Source organism: Phalacrocorax carbo, chromosome 24 (assembly GCF_963921805.1).
Source record: "Phalacrocorax carbo chromosome 24, bPhaCar2.1, whole genome shotgun sequence".
In the NCBI taxonomy this organism is placed as follows: domain Eukaryota; kingdom Metazoa; phylum Chordata; class Aves; order Suliformes; family Phalacrocoracidae; genus Phalacrocorax; species Phalacrocorax carbo.
Window position 1 is genome coordinate 6,355,824 of NC_087536.1, and position 26,944 is coordinate 6,382,767.

Here is a 26,944-nt window from a genome sequence, read left to right on the forward strand (position 1 = left end):
AGGCATTAAAGGATTTCATGTGGGCAACAAAATCTCATGTTTGCATCAATATCCGAGTGACTTCCAAAAATCCCCCGTTGTTGCATATGGGACAGGGTCATCGGATTAAAAGAACACGGGCGACTCAAAGTTGCTTTTCTGATGAATAATGACTCAAATTTCATTATGAAAAGGATTCCATGCATGAGGAGGTTATGTATCTGTAATATGAATTTTTTCATCATCTGACTTTCCTGTAAAAAGGAGCGTGCACGTGGAAGACAGTTGGCATTATTTAGTTTTGTGGAAAACAGTGACTGCAGGTGGTTCAAAGTTTAACAGGAATCAGCAGCACCAGGTACCCGGAAAGGGAAGAAAGTGTCTAGAGTTCTCGTCATCACCATCTGTCTTTCGACTCGTGAACAGGCCTGTCCAAAAAGAGTGGTTGGGATGTTTACTTCTGGGAAGAGGCTTTTTTTTTTTCCTGAATTGCCTGCAAAGGAGCAAGGGGAGTGCAGAAAATATCCAAAAGCCTCATAAAGAAACTAAATGCTAATGCCAAGATTTATAAATACAGGGGACTTGGAAAAAGGAAGCAAAGGGGGAGGAACTTCTGAGCAAGACAAGGGAGTTGGAGGGAATGCTTTTGTGTCAGAAGGGCGCTCGTCTCCCTGAGGCACAGCTAGTAAAGGAAGGAGATGGTCTTCAGCGCAGTTACATAAATCAGGAAAAAAACTAAACCAAAAAACCAGAATCCCACAGGTGGAAAGGGAAAGCGGGGGTCCTTGGTCTCAGGCATGCTTCATTAGAGGGGGAGGAAACTCAGGCAGGAAAATCATCACGTTCGTTACTTTGTCTAGAGCTTTGTTTTTCTTGTACCACCAAACTTTGACAGGGCGTCTGTCCAGAAGCTCCTGAGAGCCTTCGTGCCTCTGCTCCCAGCCATCAGGGAACTCTGCAGGGTGTGGAGGAGGAGATGGAGAGACAAAGGAATAGAAAGTACTTCCATTTATCCCGGGTTTTGCACTCTGAAGGTGGTGGTGACAACAGTGGAATCTTCCATGATGGGGGTAGCATTAGAGGATGCAGTTGGCTTATGAGGATGATTGTTACAAAAGGATTATTCGTATTTATTCCCAGCAAGTTACTTGGCCTGTTTGGGACCTTTCTAACTTGGTTTGTTGTTTGGGTTTTTTTTTAAAATATAGAAAGTAATGCCACTGACTTATTTGAAATAATTCTTAATTTGGGACCAAAAAAGTTTAGAACTCATAATTTTTCATTAAAATCTCGCTTTAACATCTAAATGATCTCCTAATCAGTTTTGAAATACTGAAGGATTCATGTCTGCTGCTATCAAGATTCTAATGTGACCTGAAGACTAACAGCAGTATATTTATTTTGTAGAATTCAGTGTTTGTTCCTAACTTTCTTTTCTCCTTTATTTTTTGTTTCTATTATTGTCATAAAAAGATTTAAAGTCCCTGTTGGGCTGGTGTGCAGAACATAAAACACAAAGCACTTCCTGAAAGGTAATTTTCCAGGAATGAAAAACACAAGAATTGTGTTTGATAGTTTGGTCTTCTGTCATTCACTGTTGCGTTAAAACAGCCATTTTTCTATAACCATGAGTGGCCTGAATCTTGAAAACTGACAGTTATAAATGAAAAACCTTAATAATTTGAAATCAAAACCCTTACAGAGTTCCAGTAGGCTTTCAGATGAATCTGAATACAAGTTACAGTACAAAAAAGATGATGCGCGAAAGAAAGTTGAATTGAGTTAAAAAATCCAAGTGTTAAGTGTATTCTAGGAGAGGCTTTGCTTTGGTCAGCAGCTGCTGTAGTTGTCTCAGCTGAAGTATTCATTAACCTGAAATTCGTGTACATTTGTATAATATCAGTAACAGCCTCCTAAATAATAGGACTTGACCCTGGGATTTGTTCTACCTGATTATGGATGGGCAGCGACTGGTTTGGAGAATGTCAGAACATCAGCCTGGCCGTTACCTTCCTACAGTTTCTCTAATTAGCACTGATGAGATTACGGTCTGTGAACAGCTCCTGTTGTTTGCGTGTTTAATCGTGTGTGTGTATCCATATACTCATGGAGACTGTCTCCATTTTATATTCCGAAACGCGTTCCGTAGCGTACTTCCAAGACACACAGTTCCCAAAGAATGACGTGCGAGGGAGGCGGGTTGTGTGGTACAGCCTTGGCTGGCTCAGTACATCTTCCTGCTTCAGCTAAGTGCTTCTAGATTGTTTTTAGTGAGAGCTGAAATGCCTCATAATAATTCGTCTAATCTTGCTTTGCTATTGATTGCGGTAGCCAAATTGCTTAGAACTTGAACACGAGTAACATTTTGGGCCAAATGCTTCTTTCTTTAGTCTCTTTGTTCACATAATTTTACCCTCCCCTGAAGCTTGTACAAGTCTGTTACATGACCTCTGATTCGTGGAGCAGCGAGATGAGCAGCGAGCTAGACGATGCAATTTGAAATCAAGAGAGCGGTTGTTGCTGTGGTCTTGAGGAAATGGCCCATCAACTTGAAAAAGTGATAGTACAGAGCAATGCCAGCGTGTCAGAAGTTGCCCTCAAACAGTTGCAATAAACAGGGAGAAGGATGTAGCAAATTCTAGTTTTATTGATGCTGCAGTATGGTTGAATGGACTTCAGCGTGCTGGGAGGAGTTCCTTTGGGTTTAGTGCAGCATACCAACTAGCGGGATCAGAGTAGGACCTCCTAGAACAAGAAAAGTAAGTTTTTCGGCTCTGTCATGCCTGCATGGAGGCGTGGAGTCTGGTGATCTGTGGGTAATACCAGTGTTAGTTACAGCAGAAACCGGAGGTGATCACCGAGCGCCACGGGTTCCGGTGGCTGTAACGAATGCGTGAGTACCTCATGGTGGGCAGCTTGTACAGCTGCTAAATTTTTTTTCTGCTAGCTGGTGTACCGTGGTCTTTAAATGTTCCAGAGATCAGACCTCACGTCGATTGTTCTTAAGTGCGTTTATTTGCTCTGTAGATGTTTGGGAAGGTGGCGTGTGAAACAGGATGTGTTTCTGCTAAAGCAAAGTCTTCTGGCTTATTCTGTGGTTTTAAGATCTGTAAAGCTCTCTGAGAGCCCTCGCTGAGAGAGGTTCTGTGCGAGCCTATCCTTTCTTTAGCATGACAAACTTTACTTATATGGATTGGTAAGAACATCCAGCTTTGGGGCAAAAGCTGGAAGGACTCCAAGGCTAGGAGGAGTCCTGGCTAGTGGAAGATGCAGAATGGATGGAAAAAAAAAAAAAGTAGGAGTAAAGAAAATGGTGGCCTTTGAAAGTGAAGGAAGAAAATACCTCATTCGTTAATCCAACCGCACTCTTGGCGTCAGCAGACATTCAACTGTTAAAAATGGACGTGAGCATGCCTTCTCAAGTCACTCATGGATTTCCTCTTGCTGCTGTGCTTAAGTGGACAGTAGCGCTCGCTCAGAGTGTGATGGTACCCGGCCCCGTCCCGCGGAGCTGCAGACACTGCAACTTGTCTAATCATCAAGCATTTTAGTGTGCATGGCAGGAAGCGCCATCTTCGTTAGGGTTAGAGCGCGACACTGAAATGCAGAAGGATAATTATTTTCATAGAATCATAGAATCGTTAAGGTTGGAAAAGACCCTTTAGATCATTGAGTCCAACCACTAACCTGTCACTGCCAAGCCCGCCACTAAACCGTATCCTCAAGTACCACATCTACCCTTCTTTTAAATACCTCCAGGGATGGAGACTCCACCACCTCCCTGGGTGGCCTGTGCCAGGGCCTGACAACCCTTTCGGTGAAGAAGTTTTTCTTAATATCCAACCTAAACTTCCCCTGGCGCAGCTTGAGGCCATTTCCTCTCGTCCTATCGCTTGTTACTAGGGAGAAGAGACCAACCTCCAGCTCACTACAACCTCCTTTCAGGTAGTTGTAGAGAGCGAGAAGGGCTCCCCTCAGCCCCCTCTTCTCCAGGCTAAACCCCCCCAGCCCCCTCAGCCGCCCCCCAGCACACTTGTGCTCCAGACCCTGCCCCAGCTCCGTTGTGCTTCTCTGGACACGCTCCAGCCCCTCAATGCCCTAATTTTAACGTATCTGATGCCCATTTTAATGTATCTGAAATACTGCTTTGTGACTCTTCTGTTTAAGCTTGATAAAGGGACCAGTAAAGTAAGTCTCGTGTATCATAAATCACACTAAATATTTATGATGCAAAATTTCCAGATATTGCGCCACATTAAAGGGGGGCATCGCAGTGCCTGTCTGATCAGGTAGCCATATGGAGAAAAGGAACATCTCCATAACAAAAAGCAAGAAATGCAGACCTTTTGTGAATTTTCTTAGAGGCACAGTTGCCTTCCAGCCTAACCTCGCGCAGCATGGGGAGATGGGTTGCTTTGCTTACTGCTTGTACTCAGGGAAGTAAATTCTTGCCAGATGCTGATTTCATCTGGATTGTAAAACGCCGTACCTCCGTGAGTTCAAGCAGTTACATTTGTACAGCATGCAAAAATATAGCAATAACTGTCTGTGAGCCTGTTGGGGAAAGGAGATAGAAATTCATTCCTCCTTTTGTGTACTCTGATCTTTGTTAGTTTGATTTTCAAGGGCACTTAAGGTAGTGCCAGTTACATTGAAGTGAAAAGATGCACCTTGCCTCACCTCTTTACATTAAATGCTTGCTTTAGGAGCGAGCCACTTCCACAGCCCAAAACCGCTCTGCTGGCGACAGCATGAAGTATTTTGTGCTTCACTCAGTTTATCTGTTGGTGGTGGGAGCGGGACAAAAGCATGGCAGCCCCATAAGAGGTGTAGAATGTGTTGGGTTTGGGTGCTCATCAGTAACTCTTAACAAGAACGTCAAGCCATATCATTAAATCTAGATGCCGCTTGTGGGAATTGTGCCCTTAATTTCGGTGGGGCTGGGATTTCATCCTTTGTGTCTTGCCATAAATAGCAAACTTAGTGGAATAACAGTGGGTCATTCTAAGTTCTCTCGCAGAATGTTCCTTATAAAATTGTCTGTTCTTCCTCAACACGAGCGTGTTGCTGCCTCGTGAAGCACTCAAAGCATAGATGGGAGCATGGGATTTCCAAGCCTCTCCAAAATCTTACAATGACATTTTTGTTATTTCCTATAAAGCAGGGATTTAATAAAGCCTGTGGGGACGCAATATTACTGAAGATTGACAAGATGGAAATCGGCGTAAATGTTCAGTAGTAAAACGCTAAAAATTGTGATAATATTTTGTAAAGTACACTGTGAATGTAGTGTAAAACATTGAACTAATCTGAATCATAGTGATCCCACAGCACGTGCATGGTGTATGTGTCACGCACAGATATCCTGACCGCTGTGAGAGAGACCTGGCTTTAAGAGAAATAAAGGCAAAGTGTGTTCTCATTATTCTGTAATCTACTAGACCTTTCATCTGACTTAATTTCATTGTTTTTTGTTAAATCACATATATATTGCCCTCAGCTATTCCCCTCTCTCTGATACTGTGTTCCCTTCATCTGCAAACAGACTACGTCCTCCTCTGTTATCATCTGGCTGTGCTGTATGTATTCGGGACTTTCTAATCTTCCTTTGTAGTCTGATCCCTTCTGACTTATTTTTGTTGCTGTTCTCTGAATTTTCTCACAAAACTGACAAACTACTGAAATAAATCCCAGCGTTGCTAAAAATCAATGGGAATTTCTTGGGTTTGACAGCCACAACTAGGATTTGACTCAATTAGAAGAGTTATAGTAAAGGAAAAGCCTGTATTCCAGTGCTTCTGTGTTCATGTCTAGGCACAGGGATTCAGAAAATAAGACGCCTAGGCTTATACATTGCTGAGCAAATGTCCTTGGATCCTGGTGCCTGTGATAGAAGCTGGGAAAGCTCACTATCCTGCAGCCTCTGGCCCTGCAGAAACCACTTTTCCACTTTTAAATCACCTTAAAGATGCTGTAGTAAATAGGAACAGTGTAAAAGCATATTGAAAATTTCCTCTAAGTGGGTATGAAATCACAGTTTGCTTATTCCACTGTTGGAGTGCTACAGTGATGCTGTTCATATCAATATATTTCTCTGTGCTTAACACTCTGATCCCTGTTAAATCTGCAGCAACTGTCTAAAGGAAATTAAATTCAGTGAAAGGAAGAAAGATTTGGTAGTTAAGGCATTGGACTGTCACTCAAGAGAATAAGGTTTAGTTTCTACTTCTTCTACGGACTTTCTGTACGACCTGACTTGTTTAATCTTCCTGTGCCTCAGTTCCCCATCTATAAAATTGGCAATAGCGACGACGCAGTTTTGTGAGGAGCCTGATGCTGCTTTTCTGTCAATTTTCTTGACAGTTCTTACACTTAAATTATTTGATATTTTTGTGTGTGTACGCGTGTGTCAAATTCCTTGCAAAGCACAATCTTGACAGCTATTGAGTCGTACGGGTGTTTCTCTAATAAAATTCGTTTTTAATAAAACCCAAAATGTGTCATCTAATTTAATTGATCAAATACCAAAGGGTGCAACAACGTGAAAAATCTGTATTTTCCTTTCCTTCCCTTTCAGGAAATGATAACAGTGAAGCCCTTCCAGAGTCTATCCCATCTGCTCCTGGAACACTGCCTCATTTTATGGAGGAACCAGATGATGCCTACATTATAAAAAGCAACCCCATTGTCTTACGCTGTAAAGCTATGCCAGCTATGCAGATTTTCTTCAAGTGCAACGGTGAATGGGTCCATCAAAATGAGCACGTGTCTGAGGAAAGCATGGACGAGACCACAGGTAAGGGCTAACGTCTCCTTCGGGAGATACATCTTAATGCAGTCGCTGTCATGAAAAATAGAGCTGGGAACAGGCGATCCCGCTCAGAGATACACGAACAGGAGAGTCGTGTGGCTTAGCAGATGGTCGCAGGCTTGCGCCGAGCCGAAGGAGCGGGAGCGGGCTCTAAGTCGAACGTCAGGCGGCGCCGAGCGCAGCCGGGACGCCGTGGTAGGAGGGCACAGTGCCTCGGCCTCAGCTTATCGCTGGGCTGTGCCACAACGTGTTTTGCTTGGCTTGGCGCGTCGGTAAGGCCGGCTCGTGTGCTGGTGGCGTGCCGTGTAGGCAGCTTTGCAGGGGTGCGAGGAGCAAAAGGGAAAGGAGTGGATGGAAGAGGGGCAGAAAAGGACAGAGCTGAGAGGCAGAGAAGGGGAACGCAGATCCTGGCAGAAGAGGCAAAGGAGAGTGGGGAAAGCAAAGGGAATTAAAATGACTGCAGATGTAGGAGGCACTGCACAGGGACGGTAACAGTCTGGGTACGCACTTCCAGCTTCCCCAAGTGCAGACGTAGCGCCTGATCAAACGCCAACCGTAGAGGGTGAGCTTTCTGAAAGGAAAGGACAGTTTTGGAGGGAACAGTAGTCCTGTGTATTTCAAGGGCATAATTTGTAGTGGGAACTAGAAATGGAAATGTGTTTTTATGATCTTCCTGGCAGGATGAACCCTGAAAAACCCCCACTGTACTGGTTGAAATGTGCCTTCACCCCCAAGCAGGGATAGGTATTTGGGAGGTAATAATGTTAAGTAGGAGAAATCCATTGGGTGGAAGTGTATATCTATGAGAAGAGAATGAGAAGGGAGAAAGTTGAAAATTATCAACAGATTTTATCACGCTCCCAGTGCACCCTAGATCTTTTCTCATTTAGAAGCATCTCGATAAGTATTGCAAACCAATTTAGTGCTGCATCGTCTTGTAATTTCACAATTCTGTTTTGTTATTGCTTTCCTCATCATCTTAAATTCCAAGATTGCTAGGCAACTCCGTGCCTTGGACATAGCAGCGTATGCATAACATCCTCTCTATCAATACAAGAAATTCCTTCTTAGAGGAAAAAATGCCATTTAAGAAGTCGTCACATCTCCTGAAGTGGTGTTTGGCATTCTTTTGAAGTGACACATTCTGAAGGAATTTCATACTAAAGACTTTGTAAATGCTAATCTGGGTGAATTTTAATTTTTACAGTTACCTTTTCAAAAATAATTTAATAGGCATAACCTTTACTTCTGAAGGCATTGCTGAATCAACATAGAAGAAATGTCGTCCCTAAATGTTTTTCTTCCATATGGTTAATGAAAATCTGTCTTGTGAATACTGCAATTATGTTTTCTGAGCCTTGGATTAATAACAGAATAAAAAAAGATAAAGTAACATTAGGTGGGTTTTTTAAAATAACACCAGTAACACTGAGGTTTGAGGCACGGAGGCACAGGCTTAGCAAATGGGACATGGAATATAAATGTTGCGGGTTTGAATGTAGCCCAGGGATGGAGCCAACTCTGAAAGTATTGTTCTCTAAACATAAGCGTGGTCCAGTCAGTTCCGTGTGTCTGTATGTCCCAAAAACTACCACAGTGGTCCTTAGGACACAAAAATATAAGTAAAGGCTTATACAGTGTGATGGTGAAGGGCAGGTGCGGATATTCTCTCACCATGATGTATCTGTATCCATGAATTGTTTTGGAGCTCTTCCTTAGCCTTCAGTAAACAGGAGAGTATTGGGGGTTTTTTTAGAGTTAATGTGCATACTGGCAGTGCCCTCATTTCTGGAGTCAAATCTGGGGCATAAACATGTCTGTTACCAAGCATGCAGAGTGTTCTGCGTACTGCGTGGGCTCCATCTGTGCAAAACTGCGCTAGAACTCGCGCCAAGAATGGTGCTTCTGGTTAAAGGGTGTGCTTCTGGTGTGCTCGCTGGAGGGAGGCTGCACTGCCGTAAAACGGCTCTGGCCTTTCCATCCTTCCACTAGTCGTTAATTGATCAAAATCCTGAGAGGATGTATAGAAAAAGTGGTGAAAAATAGCAACAAGAAACCCAAACAAGGGGAAATGTAATGCTGAATACAAGAGATGTCTTAGCATCTCTATAAATTCCTGCCAGCAAGCTCTTAGCCAGGCATATGCAAGAAGTACTTGGCAATGGCAGTCGAAGGCTCACTGTCTGATGGATTTTACCTGCGGCACTGCGTTGTGTACGTCTGAAAGGACAGGAAGGACAGCTGTTGGTAGGCAGCGGGTGTGTTTTGTCGTTGTCGTGAGCAGGGAGTTCGATTGTGCATGATTTTGTTTTTATAGGCCAGAAATAAAAACATCAGAGAAGCACAGGAGTCTCTGTTAATTTGAAGAGGAGGAGCAGCAGGAGGGGAAGGATGTTAGTAGTCGCGGGCTGCGACACGTGCTGGCTGCCTGAGAACGAAAGGGGTCCTGGTGGGCTTTGAGGAGTTTGCACCGACGCCTCCGCCGGCGCGGCTTGGCAGAAAGGCCGGGCAGGCCAGCCAGCGTGCGCTGCAGCCGCGGCGGATGCGCGTCCCCAGCTTTGCGCTGCCACGGTCGATTGGTCGGTCAGGGACCAAGTTATTTAATCTTCTCCTGCCTTATTTCCTGAGTTGCAGAAAAGAGATAGCAATGCGTAGCCGGCCTCTGCTGTTCAGTCCATGAACGTGGCAGAACAGGAACTCTCTGCCTCATAAAGTGAGAGCCTGAGCTAGTAGATGCTGCTGTGATAAAAATGTAGTAATTACAGTTGGATTAATTTCCTTCTGCTTTATTTTTCTTGCCTGAATATTGCAGCATGCACCTCAGAACTAGTTCACAAGTATTTCAACTTTTGGTTTCACCAGAGGATCAGACCTGCTAAGAGTAACTAGAGTTTTCTTGTCAGATAAATAAAAGGATTACAGCAATAACTGCTGTCAGTGTTTTTCTCATTTAAACAAATAAAGCTGACAAATGCTGAAGTTCTGTGCAGCTCTGTTATGTTTAGTACATGGAGAGCAATTATTCATCTGCTGCCAGCATTAGTCTATCTGCAGCTAAACCATCCAACAGTGCAGAAAGCTTATTAGCATATCAGTACCATAGTCATAATTTTATATTCTGTAAGGCTGTATTGTATAACGAAAGATGATGGTTATAATTTGCACAATAATTTAAAGGGTTGGGCTTGGCAGGGCTTATTAGAATTATACAAGTCACAGGTAAAATGTTGCTCATGTTTATTATGTGCCTGTTTGTATTTGCATGGATTTTTCGTTCTGTGCCATTCCCTATGAACAATTTTTCTGGCATTTCTTGAGATGCAGGGGGAAGGTGGGTATATTTGTTGGTGAAAATAGTGATGATAAATGGAGATTATATGCCTCTGTTCCCAATAGGGTTGCTTTCTGTAGTTGTTTCTAAAACAAATGGAAATAGGTGTACTCTGTCCACAAACAAAACGTAACTTTCCCAAAGACCAGATGTTCTCCAGAGGTCCCTTCCAGCCGCAACAATTCTGCGATTCTGCTATTTTGGATGCGTTTATTTTGTCTCTGGCAAACGGGGAGACCTTTAGAAGGACCTGAATTCCTACCTGCCCCATTCTCAAAATGCCGAACCACCGGCTTCTCAAAATCACGTGCTCTTTGCCTGATTCAAACCAGAGTTGCTTCAGAAGATATAGGCTGATATGGGAAGAGCTGGGCTGGAGACTATTCGACCTTAAGAAATCAGAAGCTGTAAATAGCTGTGTGCACTGATGACTGCTCGGAATTTTCCATGAGCCTAGAAATGGCTTCTGCTTCTCAAAAAAACTCACCGCCATGTGATGATTTTTTTTTTTGTTTGGTGTCAGTAGAGGTTCTCTTGTTGTTGGCATGGATGCACCAGTAAATCGTATAGCGTGCAGTTCTCATACCCTTGTTTCTATTTGCTGCTTCCAAAAATCCCTAGAGCAGCTCGGAAGAGAGTTAAGGCAGCGTCCCAGCACCAGGCGGGTGCGTGGCAGCACTGCCAGCAAGGCTGTAGCCGACAGCTGGTGGCAGGGAGTGTTCTCCTCCCCGCAAGATGCTACTTAGAGGTCGTGGTGGGAATAAGCTGGTCATGGGACGGGAGGATCCCGTCCTGTCCCGTCCCGTCAGGGGCAGCAGGAGGCTGTACCTTCACAGCAGCACCCAGAGCCACGCTGTGTTCGCAGGCAGCTCCGGCGTCCGGGGCTGCACAGAAGTGCACGTCAGCTAATCGAACGCTGGGTGAGCGGCTCCTGCCTGGAGACAGGCCGTCTTGGAAAGCTCAATATTTGTCAAGGACTTACCCGGTTTACACCCTTGTCGAAAAAGTCTTTAAATAGATGGGTTGCAACCTGGCTGGACGTGGCTGCAAAGTAGGTTGGATTGGAGCCTCTGGAGCTTTGATGCTTTGTGGCTTTGACTGGGATCGTTCAGGGACTGCGTGCAGCTTGATTTGCCGGAGGTAAGTAACACGAAGGTGTCCGTCAGTGTCACATGGCGTGGTGGGGTGCCAAATCTGCACCCAGTTAAGACGTGCTGTGCCAGGTCACCAGGACTCAGGTGCTCTTTAATGGAACTTACTGTAGCTGCTCTTACCTTTAACCTATAAAGATCACTCTACAGAATGGTCGTGTGACTGAGAATCCAAGGATTTGGTGCTCTCAGAGCCGCTTGGATGTTTAAATTGAGACGGTGCGTTTTCATCACGTGTCTTACATTCGCTGTGTCAGCAAGGAGAGGAGCTGCTGACAGAAACGCGGAGTTCCAGGTGCTGCGTTCACTTCCTAATGGCTTGTTTTCGCCATGGCAGAAAATTAAGGGATGTGTTTTAAACAGTTTGGTTGAAAACTGCAGCCGCATATTTTAAAAAAAATATGCAAATAAAAACAACCAGGAAACCTCTGTTTGTTTATTACAGAGAGAATAAATATTTGAGTGACTAAAATGATTATTGAGACAACTTGGGAAGCTATCGCAGGTTTGTCCATGGCTTTAGGTATCATGGTGAAATACGGCAAGCAAACAGGCTAACGGAAAAGGAGTAAAAAGCCCCTTTGCCTGTTGCTGGAAAAGTAGCAAAAAATTTGTATTGCTTTAAAGTATTTAAAGCTTGTCTGACCCTCCCCACCCCCCTTCACGGAGTGTCCCCGGTGGGCCTCATCTCTCCTGTTTACCAGGAACACGTTGACTTCCCAGTGCCTTTCAGAAGCGAAGTACCCAGCTGTTAATGATGCCTGAGATTAAGTGGAAGCCAATTTTTATGGAGTTCGGGTTTAGAAATTTCTTGCTGCTTTATAAATTTCACAGGCATTAAATATTTTCAGATTGTGTTTTCATTCGTTTCCAGTCAAGGGGAAATAAGTATCTTGGGACTGCACAGGAGGAGAAAGAAGAGAGTAGTAGGCATGAATGTTTTCTATTTTCAGATTAATGTTTTTCTGACTTGCTCTTTCAAATGATTCCTAATGCCTTTTAACCCAGATTTGGATTACATTTCCCCTCCCCAGGGTTGTCACACACAGGTAGTTGCAGATAGGGCAAACATCCCAAGTGTACAAAATAAGGTGCCAGGTTTACAAGGCTTCTCGGTGACTTGTATTTACCTTCAAGTTTTGTCTGAAGCAAATGCTTCAAGTCTGAAGAGCAGCACTGCTAAATTTCACCTGTGCTGAGGAGGTTATGAAAACGGTAGCGGGCTAAGAAATAGCACGGGGCTTTTCTCCTCTTTCCTGCTGGCTAGGCTTGATTATCCCCTTAGACCCTTTTCTCAGCTCTTCAGGTGTAACTGATTCCTACCTCAGGAACGAGGTACGCGTGCAGTTCGATAACAGCAAGCAGATTTGCCCTAGACAGCAACAACATTGCACTGCAGATGCATTTAGCAAGGTTATACTTCGGGAAACTCTATAACATAAGCAAGGAATCTGTCTGATGTTATGAACACGTCTGTGTGTGGAAGTTGAGAAAGGCAAGGCTCCAGTTTTGCAGCCGGTTCAGTGCTTCCAGGAGCATAGGGTGGCGAAGAGGGCCATCTCCCGTTGTGAGCTGTGAAATTTATTCCCCTCTCTTTTTTCCCTCCTCCTTACAGTCTGTAATGGCTTCAGCTTGGCTTTCTCTGTGCTCAGCACAAGACACAGCTTTTCGCTCCCGTATGAGGAAATGGCTGCAGGAGGGAACTGCGGGAGTAGTGGCTGGAACAGGCTGGATTTCAGTGGGGATTTGATGAGTTCCTGCCATACATGCCCAGTTCTGGCTGTTTGGCTTGACTGGGGGCCTGCCGGGGTACTTCAGAAAGGTTTTTCAATGGCACCGAGGTGTTAGATGGGAGAAGAATTTTATTCTATATTAGGTTACAAAAGTCCAGGTGAACGTTCTGGGTAAAAAAGGCACAAGAGACAAGATTTCTGAGGGAGGTGTTACATCCTTGCAAAGACCACAGTGGGTGGGTAGTTCTTGTAACTCAATGCATTATGATCTACTCAGCTTTTAGAATTTAATTAGTGGCAGTATATTATTGTCAAAGTAATTAAAGCTTTACCTTGATTAAAAATGGAATTGTTTAATTAAGAGAAAAGGTTTGGCTAACCTTAGCTTTGTGCCCAAGCGAGATAGCCTGTATCAGCTAATTTTCCATATCTTTCCCCTTCAGGATTGAAAGTTCGAGAGGTGTTCATCAATGTGACGAGGCAGCAGGTGGAAGATTTTCATGGTCCAGAAGATTACTGGTGCCAGTGTGTTGCTTGGAGCCATCTAGGGACCTCAAAGAGTAGGAAGGCATCTGTCCGCATAGCTTGTGAGTAGAGTAAATGTTCTCTATCCGAGGTTTTGTAAGGTACGGAAACGTGCTGTACTTTTAGGGTTAAATATAAACAGATGCTGGTAAGGTACCGCTGTCTTTGCAAGCCCTCTCTATGAGACGCTGTCGGAGTATCACAGAGAGCGTGCTGTAGTTTTTTTCAGAGCACTTTTTTTATTTTAAAGTGGATTGATTGATTTGCATTTACACTCGGAAAGTCTGTTTCAGAGATTCTGGCTTGTATATGCAGCGTCTCAACAATGCAGTGTAATAAAAAAAGTCAATGCAAATTGAAAAACTCCCTGGAAAGTGCCCTTTTGCTCCATGTTGATGACAGGGGTCTAAAAAATATGAAAAACCATTTAACAATATCTGTCTTCTATAAAATGAAAATTTTTTATAAAAAAAATGAAAGCAAGGCTACATTAGAAGGTTTTGTTGCATAGCATTTTAAATCTGGTTTTCAATATTGAAGCATATCATTGGTTGTCAGGTATGATAAGCTGCGGGGAAAATGAGATAAAAGTAGGAAAAATGGAATAATTCCAATCAGTAGAGGAAAAAATATCTTCCCTTCTTTCTCTGAGGAAATGAGATACAAACATCCTAAACAGACCTAAGACACCTACAGAAACTCTGTCATTTCTGTATGGGTCCAAGAGTACATTGTTTAGAAAAGAATAATTTTAAATGCTATTCATATAGAGGTAAGAGCCACTACTGAAGATAATAAAGTAATTCATAAGCAAGGTAGGTGGTCTTCCACTTTTTTAACGACATAGTCGACATGAAATCCAGATCGGATGGTTGAACCTGTCATTCGGACAAGGTAAAGTGGCTTAGGAAAAATTTCCTCCTTATAACAAGGTGAAAGCATCATTCTTGCCCTTCGTCCTTGGACTGGAAATTTGGGTGACAGCTGCTCAGAGTCAGCCCGTATATTGCATGGGTCGCAATGACGGAGTCAGAAGCTCAGCATGGGCTTCCCGTGTTGGAGGACGTTACGCAGAGGATCAGCCCCTCGCGTGCGGGAGGCGGCTCATAGCAACCCCCTTCATCAGCCGCCGGCTGGTAGGGTCGTTCCAGCTGACTGCCGTCCCCGTTGCGACCGAAGGCCCTGGAGGGAGATGGGAATGGGTCTGAGGCTGGAGTCTGTTCCCAGGTGCTGGCATCTGCTTTTTTGTATGCCTTCTGCCAGGCCTTGCCTTTGGAGCCAGTTGCACGACCTATAGACCCACACGGTGTGACATCCAGTGTTAAGAAATTGGACCCTACATAGTTAGACCGTGCTGTTAAGCTACGTGGAAATGATTCTGTAAGCCTGCTGCTTGCCATAATGGGGTTAGAAAGGAAATCCGCTGTGCAGAGGTGGGAATTACTCAGTTAACACATACCTCTTCCTCAGTCATACGGAACAGGGACAGAGTCACTCCCAGAGGTAATTTCGAAGAAGGCCATGCTGTTGCAGGGGTTGCTGTCGCTCTTTGCTTAGGGGGGGCATCGTTACTGCCTACTTTAAACAAAGGGAACAAGTAACTCTGGTCTCCTAGGCTGACAAGCGTTAGGTTTTAAATAACAACACTGTAATTTAATTAAGGGTTATGCGGGAAGGGAGGGGGCGTTATTTGGTTTAATCTCTTTTAGCATAGAAGACTCACTCCAGAATTTTTAATACTGAGAAGCAGAGGACAACTGTTGTCCCCAGAGAGGGAACGGTCAGTTTATCTCTGTTCGTCATATCTGCAATAGTGTGCTGTAGTGTTACATCTCACAATCGACAGATCATGATTTGAAAGGCACATAAAATGGAAAATGCAGTGCCGTCATAGCAAGAGGGACATAAAAAGACAGAACCCAAAAATAATTGTAACTATGCGACTGTGGAGATACTCAAAGCCTCATCCAGTTTTTGCCTTGCAGTTAGACCTGCTACATTGTTCTCACAGGACGAGAGCCTGAAGCCGTCCTTCTGCAGCGGTGCTGCTAGCAGAGAGTGCAGGAAATTACTTTCCCCCAAGCTCTTGTGAACCCTCTTCCTTTAAATTACCAGTTCAGGTCTTTAAAGACCTAGTCCCGGGAAATGATGGCAATGAGCTGCAAAGGGCTGGGAGAAATGAGCCTTGGAAGGAGTCGAGGGGCAGGAGGGATGGGTTGGGGAGGTTCAAGCAAGAAACTCAGAAAGGTAGCTTTATCAGGTAGCGTTCTAGCGGTTCTTGATAAATCTTTTAACAGGACAACTTGAAATAAACATTTGAGATAAGTAATAGGACAACATAACAACTCCTTGATTTTATAAATGGCAGATTTTTTTTTTTGTTGGCTGATTTAGTTTGAATGTGTAAATATGTGTAAATTCAATTTTTTTATTTTACTGCATTAACTGTCATAACATTGAATGAGCTAATAATTCCCCTGTATTGCGAAGCTGCGAAGGACTATTATTCTGAATTGAATTTTTATTGACTTTTCTCCGCGCTGTGATTTCCCAGCCCCATAATATGGCAATATGAGTAAAAACCAGAACGAGCAGAAGCAGGTGGAGCCGTGCATTGGGGCTTCTAAAGCCATCACTGTGGTACCAGTTCTTGTGCGAACCACATCCCCAGCTGCCCCCCGTAGCTGCAGGCAGCACGTTACCCTGGCAGGCACGCCAGGCAGCGCTCTTCATTTCGGCCGCACGTAACGTGGCGACCGCGGCTGATTGTCGCCCGAGGACTGTGCTCCCATGCTGGCCGTTTGCTGTGCTGCTTTACTTGAAGCCGTGGTTTTTTATGAAAAGTGCAGTCCTTGAGTGCAGAGGTGATGGGACGTGACAGTAGTCCGGGCAGAAGAGACGAAGAGCTGCCAACGGATGTCTCTAAACCGCCCCCGTGAGCTTCCAGGGCTCACCCTGTCATGGACCCTGTCGTCCTGGCGGAGGTGAACAACCTACCTGCTCGATCTGGGGCGTGATTTCCGACACGGGGAATGCCCTGTAGAGGACTAGAGACGAGAATGTGTAGGTCCGATTTGCGATAGCGTGCGGCACCCATAACTTTTTCGCAGCACCTGACATTGTGATGTGTAGTGTGGTAGAGTCGACTTTTCTCCCCCCCTTTCCTTTTTTCTTTGTTTTGCACTTACTGTGAGTCAAATCCAAAGCATTACAGCACTTTATATTTCTCTGAAAAAGCAGGTAAGTATTTCTTTATGATAGGGTGGAATGCAGAGAAAATAAGAAGATGGATCTTACTCCATTTTTCATACTAATAAAGGCATTTGTAGGCACAACTGCAGCCCGACTGTTAATGAATGACTTTTTAAATAGGGTACTGGAAAAGGTATTGGTTATCTGCATGATAAAAAAAACCAAACCACTAACAAAGATCCATAAAAAGGCGAATACGTGCACTGTGGGCATCTTTCTCTAGTGACCGGCTTGCTAAAATAAGTCTTGATATATTTTATAAAATATACTGAAGTGTAACTGATCCAGAGCCTCTGCTGTTTAAGGGGGTGTATTTCATGAAGCGTAAGCAATGGAGAAAATTAAATCAGTAAATCCACATTGTGGAATTTGAGACACTGTTTGAAGAAAATGAGTATGTCTAATGGAAACATCCGAACTCTCAAAGCACATGTAGTAAGTAACATTCCTTCTGTTCTGTTTTCCTTTCCCAGCAAGCAAAACTTTACATATTCCTGGGCATATCTGGGTTAGGCCAACGTCACTGGATACAGGTTTCCTTTGTGTCTCTTCTGGTTCGCTCAAGCACTGGTACACAGGAGTGCTGCAGCCCCATCAGCGTGACTCTGAGACACTAAGCCCTGTCTCTTATCCTGAATTATTGGCTTGGCCGCGGTATCTGAAGCGAAGCAATCTTGCAGTCAGCCCCTTTGGGATTGCTCTCAGTCCTTTCCTTTCACTCCCTGCAGCTTGTAGTATGTAGGCGATCTAAACAACACATCTGGCTTAGAACATTTTATGAAATACCCTGGCCCGCATCTGAAGTAGCCTGTGCTAGGAAAATTATTCACCCGGTCTTGATTCATTCAGCTGGTTCTAACAGCACCCTCACTACACCGTGTCGTTGCCGTCGCGCGTAGTCCTCCCATTGCGGAAAGGCAATGGCTTGAGAGATCGAACGCACAGCTGGAACCACGGAGACTGTGGGTTCTAATATTGATTGTAGTCACACACCGAGCGTTTCCTGTGGGTGGAGAAGCGGAAACACAGCTCAAGATGATAGGACGTCTCTGCCCCTCACCTGGGGAAGAACGTAGTGGCTCTCCGTTGTCCGTTGCGTTAAGCACACCATTGGATATGGCAGAGCGGGGTGGCTGCTCGCTCCTGCAGCCTGCGTGGGCCAGCCTGGGGAGGAGTGGCTTTTGGAGGTGTAATGACTTATTGCATTAAACTCTGCAGATTTACGGAAGAACTTTGAGCAAGACCCACAAGGGAAGGAGGTTCCTATCGAAGGGATGATCGTCCTCCACTGTCGGCCGCCTGAGGGAGTCCCTGCAGCTGAGGTGAGGCTTCGTGCGGTGTCACGGCTGGTGGCTGGGGAGGAAGGGGGAGAGGAGCAAAAGGGTGTAGCTACCAGGGGGGTCTCAAGGCCCAGTGCCGGTTACAGCGTTTTCTTGCAGGCTTCTTTAAATATGTATTTTTAAAAATATATTAAGTTTTTTAAAAGTATGCCTTTTTATCAGAATTCAGGAATGTTTGCTGAAAAAAGTCCTAGTTTTTATACAATTTTCAAGTTTTATGCTTACAAACTGAAAGCAGATTGTTACTTAATTTCTCAAAAATTACTTTTCTCATGGAAAAATAAAGAGAAAAACACTAAAAATTATTCTCGTAAATTGTTGCTGGAGAGAGAAAATCTGCTGCAGATAATAATTTGGGAGTTGTTTTGCTTAGCTTTAACATGCTTTTTGTCAAGAGAGTTGAATCTTAACAGGAAACTAATGGGGGTGCCTTAAAATGATAATGGCCAGACCGTTCTTGGGGGAAGACTGTTCCAAGTGGGTTGTGCTTAAAAATCCGCTAGAGAGGCATTAAACGAAGCGAGGATGTGACGGTGGAAGCCAGCGTGGCCTCGCGCTGCTCTCCCCCGTCGCAGAGCAGACGGGTGGCGGGAGCCTTCAGCCGTGGCAAGGCTGAGATCAGCAGTTTAACCCCAGTGCGTGCGGGTGAGCCGCGTCACCGGGCGCGGGCTGTAGCGCGGGCTCGGCCGTGGGGCGGGCGCTGCGCCGTGTTTCCAGTTGCGCGCTCGCTGCGGCGTCTTTGGATGAGTAAGACAAATAGCATCACTTGGAAGTTATTTTTGCCCCTTATCTCCACTATTGCTGTGGTATGTTCTAATTGAAGGAACAAAAGAAGCAAGGAAAAATAAACCCCAAAGAAACGTGCTTCCTTTTAGTTACGGAGAAGCATGTTGAGCAGATGCAGTTGAAAACAGGAGAAATGCAGCAAACTGGGCTGCAAAACACACTGAAATTCAGGTAGAAGTGTTAAAGACCAAAAGGGAAACGCGTTAGAAGAATGGTGAGTAGATGAATTTCTATCTTGGCGTCTCCTGTGCATTACTCTGCCATTCAGATTTCTGCTACTGCATCCTCCTCAGCTGTGCATTATTTTTATTCACGTTTAATGTTACTAGAAAAATGAATACTGCATAATTATTGAAATGTGTATTCTGGTAAACATACCTATTTTGTAGACGAAACAAACTTCAGAGGTGTAATTGCCTAAACACCCTTGGTCCGTGAGGGATTCATGGCCCATGCTCCCTGCAGCAGGGGTGGTAATCGCTGCCTGCAGAGATTCCCCAAAGCCACCAGTTGGCGACCTTGGTGACCTTTTTCTCTCAGACAAGGTGCAGTGCTAAACTGGGCTTTCTGAATGCGTATCCTTCCAGATTGCCAGCGTATCCTGTCTCAGATAGATTTGCTCTCTCTGTGGTAAAAATTTCTACTTTGCTTATTCCTTTCAACCTGGTTCCCCTCGTTCCACAAAACTAGACAGACTTTATAGTAAAACAAGTGAATGTTTTTAGTAATAAAATGCCCCAAATCAAGTGCAGTGATAGGAAAAAGGCTGGAAACAAGCAGTTACAAAGTGAAACGAAGAGTGGTGTGGCCACTACTTGGCTGCAAGATACCTTTCTTGGCTGCAGAAGTGTGTCTGACCTGCAGTCCTGGTGGCGTGTCTCAGCCTTGGGAGCCCAGTTTGCATGGAGGAACCCTGCCTTGTCCAGTGCCTGCAAATTCTGGTCGTCTTCCTCTTCCTTCCCCATTCTCCCTTCCAGACGCGCTGCTCTAGGTCTCTTTCCATCGAACGTGTAAGCGCTGCCAAAGGCTTCCCAATACTAATCAAAGCTGTTTCTTGGACTCAGCGCTCACTCACCCGCCTCCCTTTTTTTACCTTAATTCAGTTGCCAAATATACACTCTCACAACCTTGTAGCCTTCAGTACTCCTTGTGTCTTGCGTTACACTCTCTGTTCACTGAGGGAACGTTCTGTAACGTGGTAGGATCCTACTACCTGTTCCGTGGGAGGTTATAGTACGGCTTTCCACACTGCCTGTTTTCATAGTCCGAAGAGCATGCTACCGTGTGCGTCGGTTTGGTGGTGTTACTAATTCTAAAAACAGAGCGTTTAAAGGTGAGCAAAAAGTTTTTGAGTGAAAAACTACATAAAAACTATGTGTTTTCTTTGAGACCAAAAGAAACAAATTATGACCGGTACGCGTCTACTCAACAAGTACGGTTTGCTGAACTGATTGCATACATTTGACTGTTTTCCAACTTCTGTACAGTTAAATAGCCAAAAAAAATCTATCTTTGTTGGAATTCAGTCATTTGGGAAGAAATGGTGATTCTCAGTCAACACTGAATTTTACTGAGAATTTTAGAATTATTTGAAATACACTGCTTTACACTCAACAATTAAAAAGGATATCTGTCATTATGAAAGTTAGGGATTATATCCAATGAAAAACTGACATTTTAATTGCTTTCTACAGATAAAAATTGTAGAGTTCTCAATAAACCCCGATTTACTGCTGTTGATTGTAAAATTGTTATTGCTGCTAATAAAGCCTGTAAATCTTAACAGGTCATATTTGCTTTGGACAATAAAATTTCACATAAAGGCTCAGAATGGAAGGCTAATTCTGTGCTCATCAAGGTAAACAGTCTACCAGAAATAATTCAGTGTGTTCAGAAACTGGGTGCCAGGTTCAAACAAGTAACGCCTTGGATTGTGGCAGTAAGATTGAGGTTATAAACTCTTGTGGTGTTTTCAAGTTAAAGGCAACCTGCCCTGTTAGACGCGTGGATGAGAAATAACTGCGATCACCAGTAAGTCTTGCTCAATAACTGTCATGTGGGTACTGAGAAGTGTAGAAGGTTTCAAATCCCGGTGCTGGCAGCAAATCTCTGGTTCGGATCCAAGAATTTATTTCATTAGAGTTTGGATGAAGCCCTAGAAGAAAACATAAGGCTTGAAATAACTACGGACAAAGAGGCTCATCTTCTGTTTCATTAGATGCAAAATAGATGCTAATGGTGGCATTGTTGGTTTTGTTTGTTTGTTTCATCCCTACTGTGCACGGACCTGGAACTGCAAACTGAAAACAAAACGGATAGGACACGCCAGCCCCGTGCACGTTACCATGCCAATATCTGCCTGAATCCCTCGGGAAGATTTTGATTATTCCATCAAGTGCAGAAGTTCAGGAACTCGATTTTCCCAAAGAGCAACCGTTTCTGTGCTTGCCGTAGCCACGAGTTCATCTAGCGATTTATTTCTGACAACGGCTGTGAATGACTGACATAGTCAAACCGCTAATCACGCAGTGCGGCTCAGTCAGAGGCAGGCACTTTACAACTGGAATGAAATTTAAGTTCAGCTCAGTTATTTATGTGAGCTTGCCCCATTATCAAGAACGTAAATCTTCATCTCTGGAATTGTTTTTCTGCAGCTTGGAGGTGCTGAAGATTTCTTAAATCTAAGGACAGAAGTATTAAAAGTAAATGTTCTTCATCTACACCATAGCTTAGTCTGAAAACTCCTGTCATTAGTCCTACAAGAAGGGGAAAGCGGCGCTGTTTTTCAGTGGTGGCTGGCATCGCCGGTTCCTCAGAATCGCCTTTCTTGCCCACTGTTCCTTTCCACATTTCTAGTTACTCCTCACATATTTTCAGCTCAGTGGTTTTAGCCACTGCTAATGTTTCCTTGTTTAAACCGAGTGAGTGGATCTCAGTAGTTCTTGGTAGGCAGAAGTACTTGTTACTAAATATATCAGCGTTTCCCGGGCATGTTTATGCCATTATGTGCCATCAGTGGCAACCCCTCGCTGTGCTTTTGTGCAGGAAAAAGTGTTTAACCGAGTAGCAGCGTTAGGGGTCCCCATCTGAGAATTCCTGAGCTGTCATCACAGTCAGCGTCTTTGCCAGTGGTGCCTCTCAGTATTCCTACTTTTTTATCTTTTTTTAATTTATTTTTGGGGTGGGGCAGCAGGGGTGACACAGAGATCATACAGCGACCCGGACCAGATCTCAGAGAGGTTCCCTAGAGAGGATTCCTCTAGATCAGGTTTAGTTTTATTGGGAGAAATTTCTGCTTCTACCCCGTTCCAGAATGAGTAAGGCTTCCGTATCTCATCGCCAGCAGCAATGAAAATACCCAGATGAAGTTTGCTTATAGGCATTAATTTCTGCACACAATACGTATGAGAGGAGTTAGGAGAATATGGATTAAAGGTACGGATCTATAGCTTAAATGTATCTGAACTGTATGTGGCTTAAAACTTGGCTTGTATAAATTAATTTACAAATAATGGAAGCTCCTGTGCCGGTGTCTAATCTCTGCACGCTCGTACAGTTCAGTTTTAGTAAATGCACTTTAAGCCGAATAACAATTTGTGAAAGCAAACAATCAGGGAAGATCACAAATAAAGAATGGCAGTATTCTAATTCACCTTTAATGTTATACGGGCATGAATCAGGAGCACCAAATCCTGCTGAGGCAAGCACTGATTTTAATGCTGCTTTGAAACGCACTCTGCTGTCTTGACTCATTTAGCAGCAAATTTCAGTTGCTTGTGTCAGCTAGGTCTTAAGTAAGAGACATATAAAGGAGCATCTCTCTAAATCTGCGTTCTCTTTCCAAGAATTTGATTACAATTTGAAATACTATTGAATGTGCCTGATTTTACTAATACTAAAACCTCACGTGGCAACAGCAGTCAAGAAAACTGAGTAACTGAGGCATTACTTGCTGTTTTACACTTTCAAATGGTTTAAACAGTCTCAGCAAATTATGAAACCGGTTTGAATTCTGCACGGGCAGGATAGGCACCTACCTCTAAACGTGGTGATACCACACAGCACCTCGTGGCGCACCGTGCTCTGCTCCGAGACCGGGCTGCCTTTCAGCTGATATGCAGGTCCAGGTCGGTGTCGTCAGTCACCCCGTATTTCTGTCTGAGCAGCCTTTGTTAGCAGGTTTCCCATCTCCAGAGGTTGCCTCTGTGTGGAATGAAACATGGGAAGCTTCTGCACAGCTCTGCTTTGGGAGGTCGCTGAGGGTTTGGGGCATTCTGGGTGCATTGCCACGGCAGTGAGAAGGTAAAAAACCAAACCCTGACACTAGGCAGACTGGAAAAAGATTTTAACTCCTCTTCTCATGCATTGACGTGGCAAGCGAGACGGAGCTGGTGAGCAGCTGTGCTCGCAGGCATCAGCACCCGACCCAAATAAATTCAGTTTTTTATGAGTTAAACAGCAAAATAAAAAGGAAAATCCAGCATTTAAGTAGAGCATCTGATAATCCCCTGCTGTGGCAAATGTTGATTTAAATATAACAGTCTCTGCTGGCACAGGCTTGATGGGACCAGAGCCATTTCTTTCACTATTGATGCAGAGTTGGACTAGGGAAGAGGCATTTCTGGCTTTCAATCCCCACAACAGATTCGCCCCATAGATACGGTTATTAATTGTGTGCAACAGAGGCCTCATTTAGCTTGGAGTGCGTGCAGCGAGGCAGCTGTCGCATAGCGTAGGAGTCGGCTAAACTCTGATGAGTCCTTGCCTGCTGGTCATTTTCGTCAGGCTGCCAGGTGGGTACCTTAGGCTCGGATCTCTGGACCCAAGTTTTGTGGTGCTGAGACTGTTTCACTCCACGGCTACCAGAGGAGGTGCCTCCGATTGTCACTGGCGGGATGAAAATGAGAAAAAACGGCAGGGCTGAGTTCTCCTCTCAGAAAACGGGGAGCTGAATATTGAGTTTGCCAGAGCAATGTCTTTAGCCTTGCTGCTGCTGCTGATCTGCATCTCTTCTCGAGACTAACCTTGCTCATTGTATACGGCTGCTTGTTTTGGGTGCATTTTCAAGAAATTTGTGAAGGAAAGAAGGGCTTCACTTTATTAAAAAGACATTATTTAAAGCAGTGTATTTGATGGTGACATAATACGTGATGCACTATCTGCTAGTCCGACCTACCAGAAGCCTCCCTTCATACACAAACTTCTGTTATTAGAAAGAAACCTTTACCGCAGCTCAAACAAGTACGGGTCTGGCGCGAGCAGCTTAGCCTGGCGGAGGTACTGGGTGCCTGCTCGGTCGTGGGGGCACCCTGGGCGGGCGCACGGCTACGTGCCAGGCTCTGTGAGCTCGGGTAGCCCATCAGTTCATCTCTCAGGTACAGCCGCAGGTTCTCGTCCTAGTGGGCAGCCAGCCCCCGCTATAGCTGCCGCTGCTGTTAGAAGTTCACCGTGTTATTGAGGTCAAGTGCTTCTCGTACTTGGGGTGTATGATGTTTTTCCAGCGCACAGTGCTATGTTTTCAGTAGATGTGTTTGTTCTTGTTTATTGTTGTTGTGTAAGTTTATTTTATTACTTTGCGTTATTCCTAGGAAGACACAGCAGTTATTCATCGTGTACTCCTTTGTTTCACGCTAAGGAAGTATCACACGGGTTTTAGATGACTCTTAGAGCGCATACTTAACCTTCAGCCTTGCATAAAATATACTCTGCGTTTAGCTCTAGCCAAGGCTCTTAAGTCCTGCATGTGGCTTATAAATGGGTACGGTTCAGCCTTGAAAATGTGAAATGAAGACTGGCTGGAGCAAAAGAGGCATAGCTTAGCCCTTTTTAAAAAAGAGAGAAGGTGTCGCATAGTGCCTAATGGCATTCCGGGGTCTCTCTGCTCCCCCACCCCTGCTTCTCAAGTTCTCAGGTACTTTCTTTTCGTGCATCCCAATCCTGGGAGAAGGTTTATCAAGAGGCGATTGTGCTGTCCGTCTTGGAATCCCGCAAGTAGTAACGCGCTGAAGTTGGAGCTTCAGTCAACACGTGGTATAGATTGATTTTGCCTCTGTTTGTGTAATTCTGATTATTTTAAGCAGTGCTCCATTTGATAGAGTATAATATATAAGACTTTTTCTTTCTTCTCCTATACACCTTCTCAAGTGAATTTCCTGACATATTCTTTCCTTATCTTCTCAGCTGACCTTTAGTTTTATTCTTTCTTTAAATAGTTTTTCTCTAGTCTGTGTTCTCTTCAGTTTCTTGAAGCTTTTCTTTTTGGGGGTGGGCCGGGGGCAAGACATCAAAAACAGATCCTCCTTTTTACTGCGTTTGGCAAGCTGGCTGCTCTTCGTGTATACGCCGAGTACTAGCATTTTCAGGCTCTCCTTCATTCTGTTCAATACTTTCTGCTCCTTCCTCCTCTGCCTTTAAATGATTTGTCTCTAAAGCGTATACTCTTTGGGGTCCTTTTTCTTTTGTTCACCTTCAGCATAAAGCTGACTTCCCTCGGGGCCCCTACGGCGCAAAAGAGCCTTTGCGGGGTTCAGGTTGGAGGGCTAGGAAACTGAAGTGCGATCCTGCCCTCGATGCCACGTACAGCCTGACGATAAGGGTTGTAGATGCTAACGCATTATCCAGGATTCTGTAACCCTTTGCACGTAGGCTCGCAAGGATGTTTGGAGGAGTTAGACACGCCCGCGTCCCTGAGCCAGCCAGCCAGGCTGGGTCCCCCAGCTGCTTGTTACAGATCTCACTCTTAAATCGATACACAAAGTGCAAAGCAATGGAGATGCAAGATGCGAGTTTCTAAATAGGTATTAAGCCCTCATTCTGGAGAAATACATGCTGTACCGCTATTTTCCATGTATTACGGTCCTGCCATTAACATGATACAGTGCTGTTCATACCTATTACCTTGGCTATATAAAGCAACTCGGTAAGGTTTCATATCCATAACGCTGGCAGGTTGGTAACCCTAATCATACCGTAGTGGTTTCCTGTACTCTTGCCAAAGGGTATTTTTCTTTCTATTAATTTTAAGAGCATACTGAGCACTGGAGCCGCTGCCTCTCAGTGACACAATCATTTACTTTCAAAGTGAAACAATGAAGAATTCGGACAACTTGACTCTGTCAGATAATGCAGCTCTGTACCAGCTTAGGTGTAGCATCTGGCATCAATATGACGAATAGATCCTGGTGGTTTGCGACAGAGTCAGCAAACAGAATAAATTATAACATCCTCTCTAGTTCACTGCTGGTAATTCCTTCTTACTGTCTGGTTCTTGATAGTGATGATGATGCTACTGAATCTTCCACCAGTGACAAAAGGGCATTACATTTCTCAAGCTGTCATAGGTTGTTCCTGTTTAATTCAGAGGACTTGACAATCGGGCTTTTAAATGGTGCTTTGATTGGATAGGGAGCGTCCCTATTCCGTACTGGCATTAACCATGAGAAGGAGCTTCCATCACCTTCCCGACATCTGGGTTTGGTGTGAACTTAGTATGCCTTACGTTTGAAGAAGGGTGTGAAACTGATAGTCCTGTAGAAAGAAGCACCTTCTAAAGCTGCCCTTGAAATGCGCACAGTTGGCCTGTGGTGAATGGAATAAATCCTGTCCTCGGTGGTGGTTGCTGTGGATTTGTGCTGCTCCTGAGGAATGCCAGTCCCTTCGTCTTGAAGTGCCGTGTAACCCATGAGATTAAAGCTCAGGGTTTATAAACCTCGGGCTTTCAAATAAGTAAAAACAAAACTTAAAAATGTTTAGTTTACTAGTCTCTGCTCATCTTCACTAGAGCAATGCTGCAGTTCGTACAGTGCTGAACGCGAGGCCTGTGGTTTTGTGGCTCAGGAGAGCCACCTCCCAGCGAGAACCGCCTGATGGGTGGCAGCGTTGAAGTCCGTTCTGACGCACGAGGTGCAGAAGCTGACCTTAAAATTTATTCTAAATCCCTTTTATTGTACATAAATACTCTGAGACTAAATCCCTGAGTAGCTCATATTTGAGCATTAGTAGTGACTTGCAGCTCTTTCTACATCTTTCTACATCTA

The 26,944-nt window shown here is 44.4% G+C and overlaps 1 protein-coding gene across 3 annotated transcripts in view; it reads left to right on the forward strand.

Moving 5' to 3' along the window:
• The window catches only part of UNC5D (unc-5 netrin receptor D), a 186,653-nt gene that overhangs the window by 88,180 nt on the left and 71,529 nt on the right, over positions 1–26,944 (forward strand). For all 3 annotated transcript variants that reach the window (XM_064472594.1, XM_064472592.1, XM_064472593.1), the window contains exons 2-4: positions 6,557–6,775; positions 13,449–13,592; positions 18,001–18,104. In XM_064472594.1, the coding sequence (XP_064328664.1) occupies positions 6,622–6,775; positions 13,449–13,592; positions 18,001–18,104 (402 nt within the window). In that variant the 5' untranslated portion in view covers positions 6,557–6,621. The remainder of the gene's footprint in view (positions 1–6,556; positions 6,776–13,448; positions 13,593–18,000; positions 18,105–26,944) is intronic.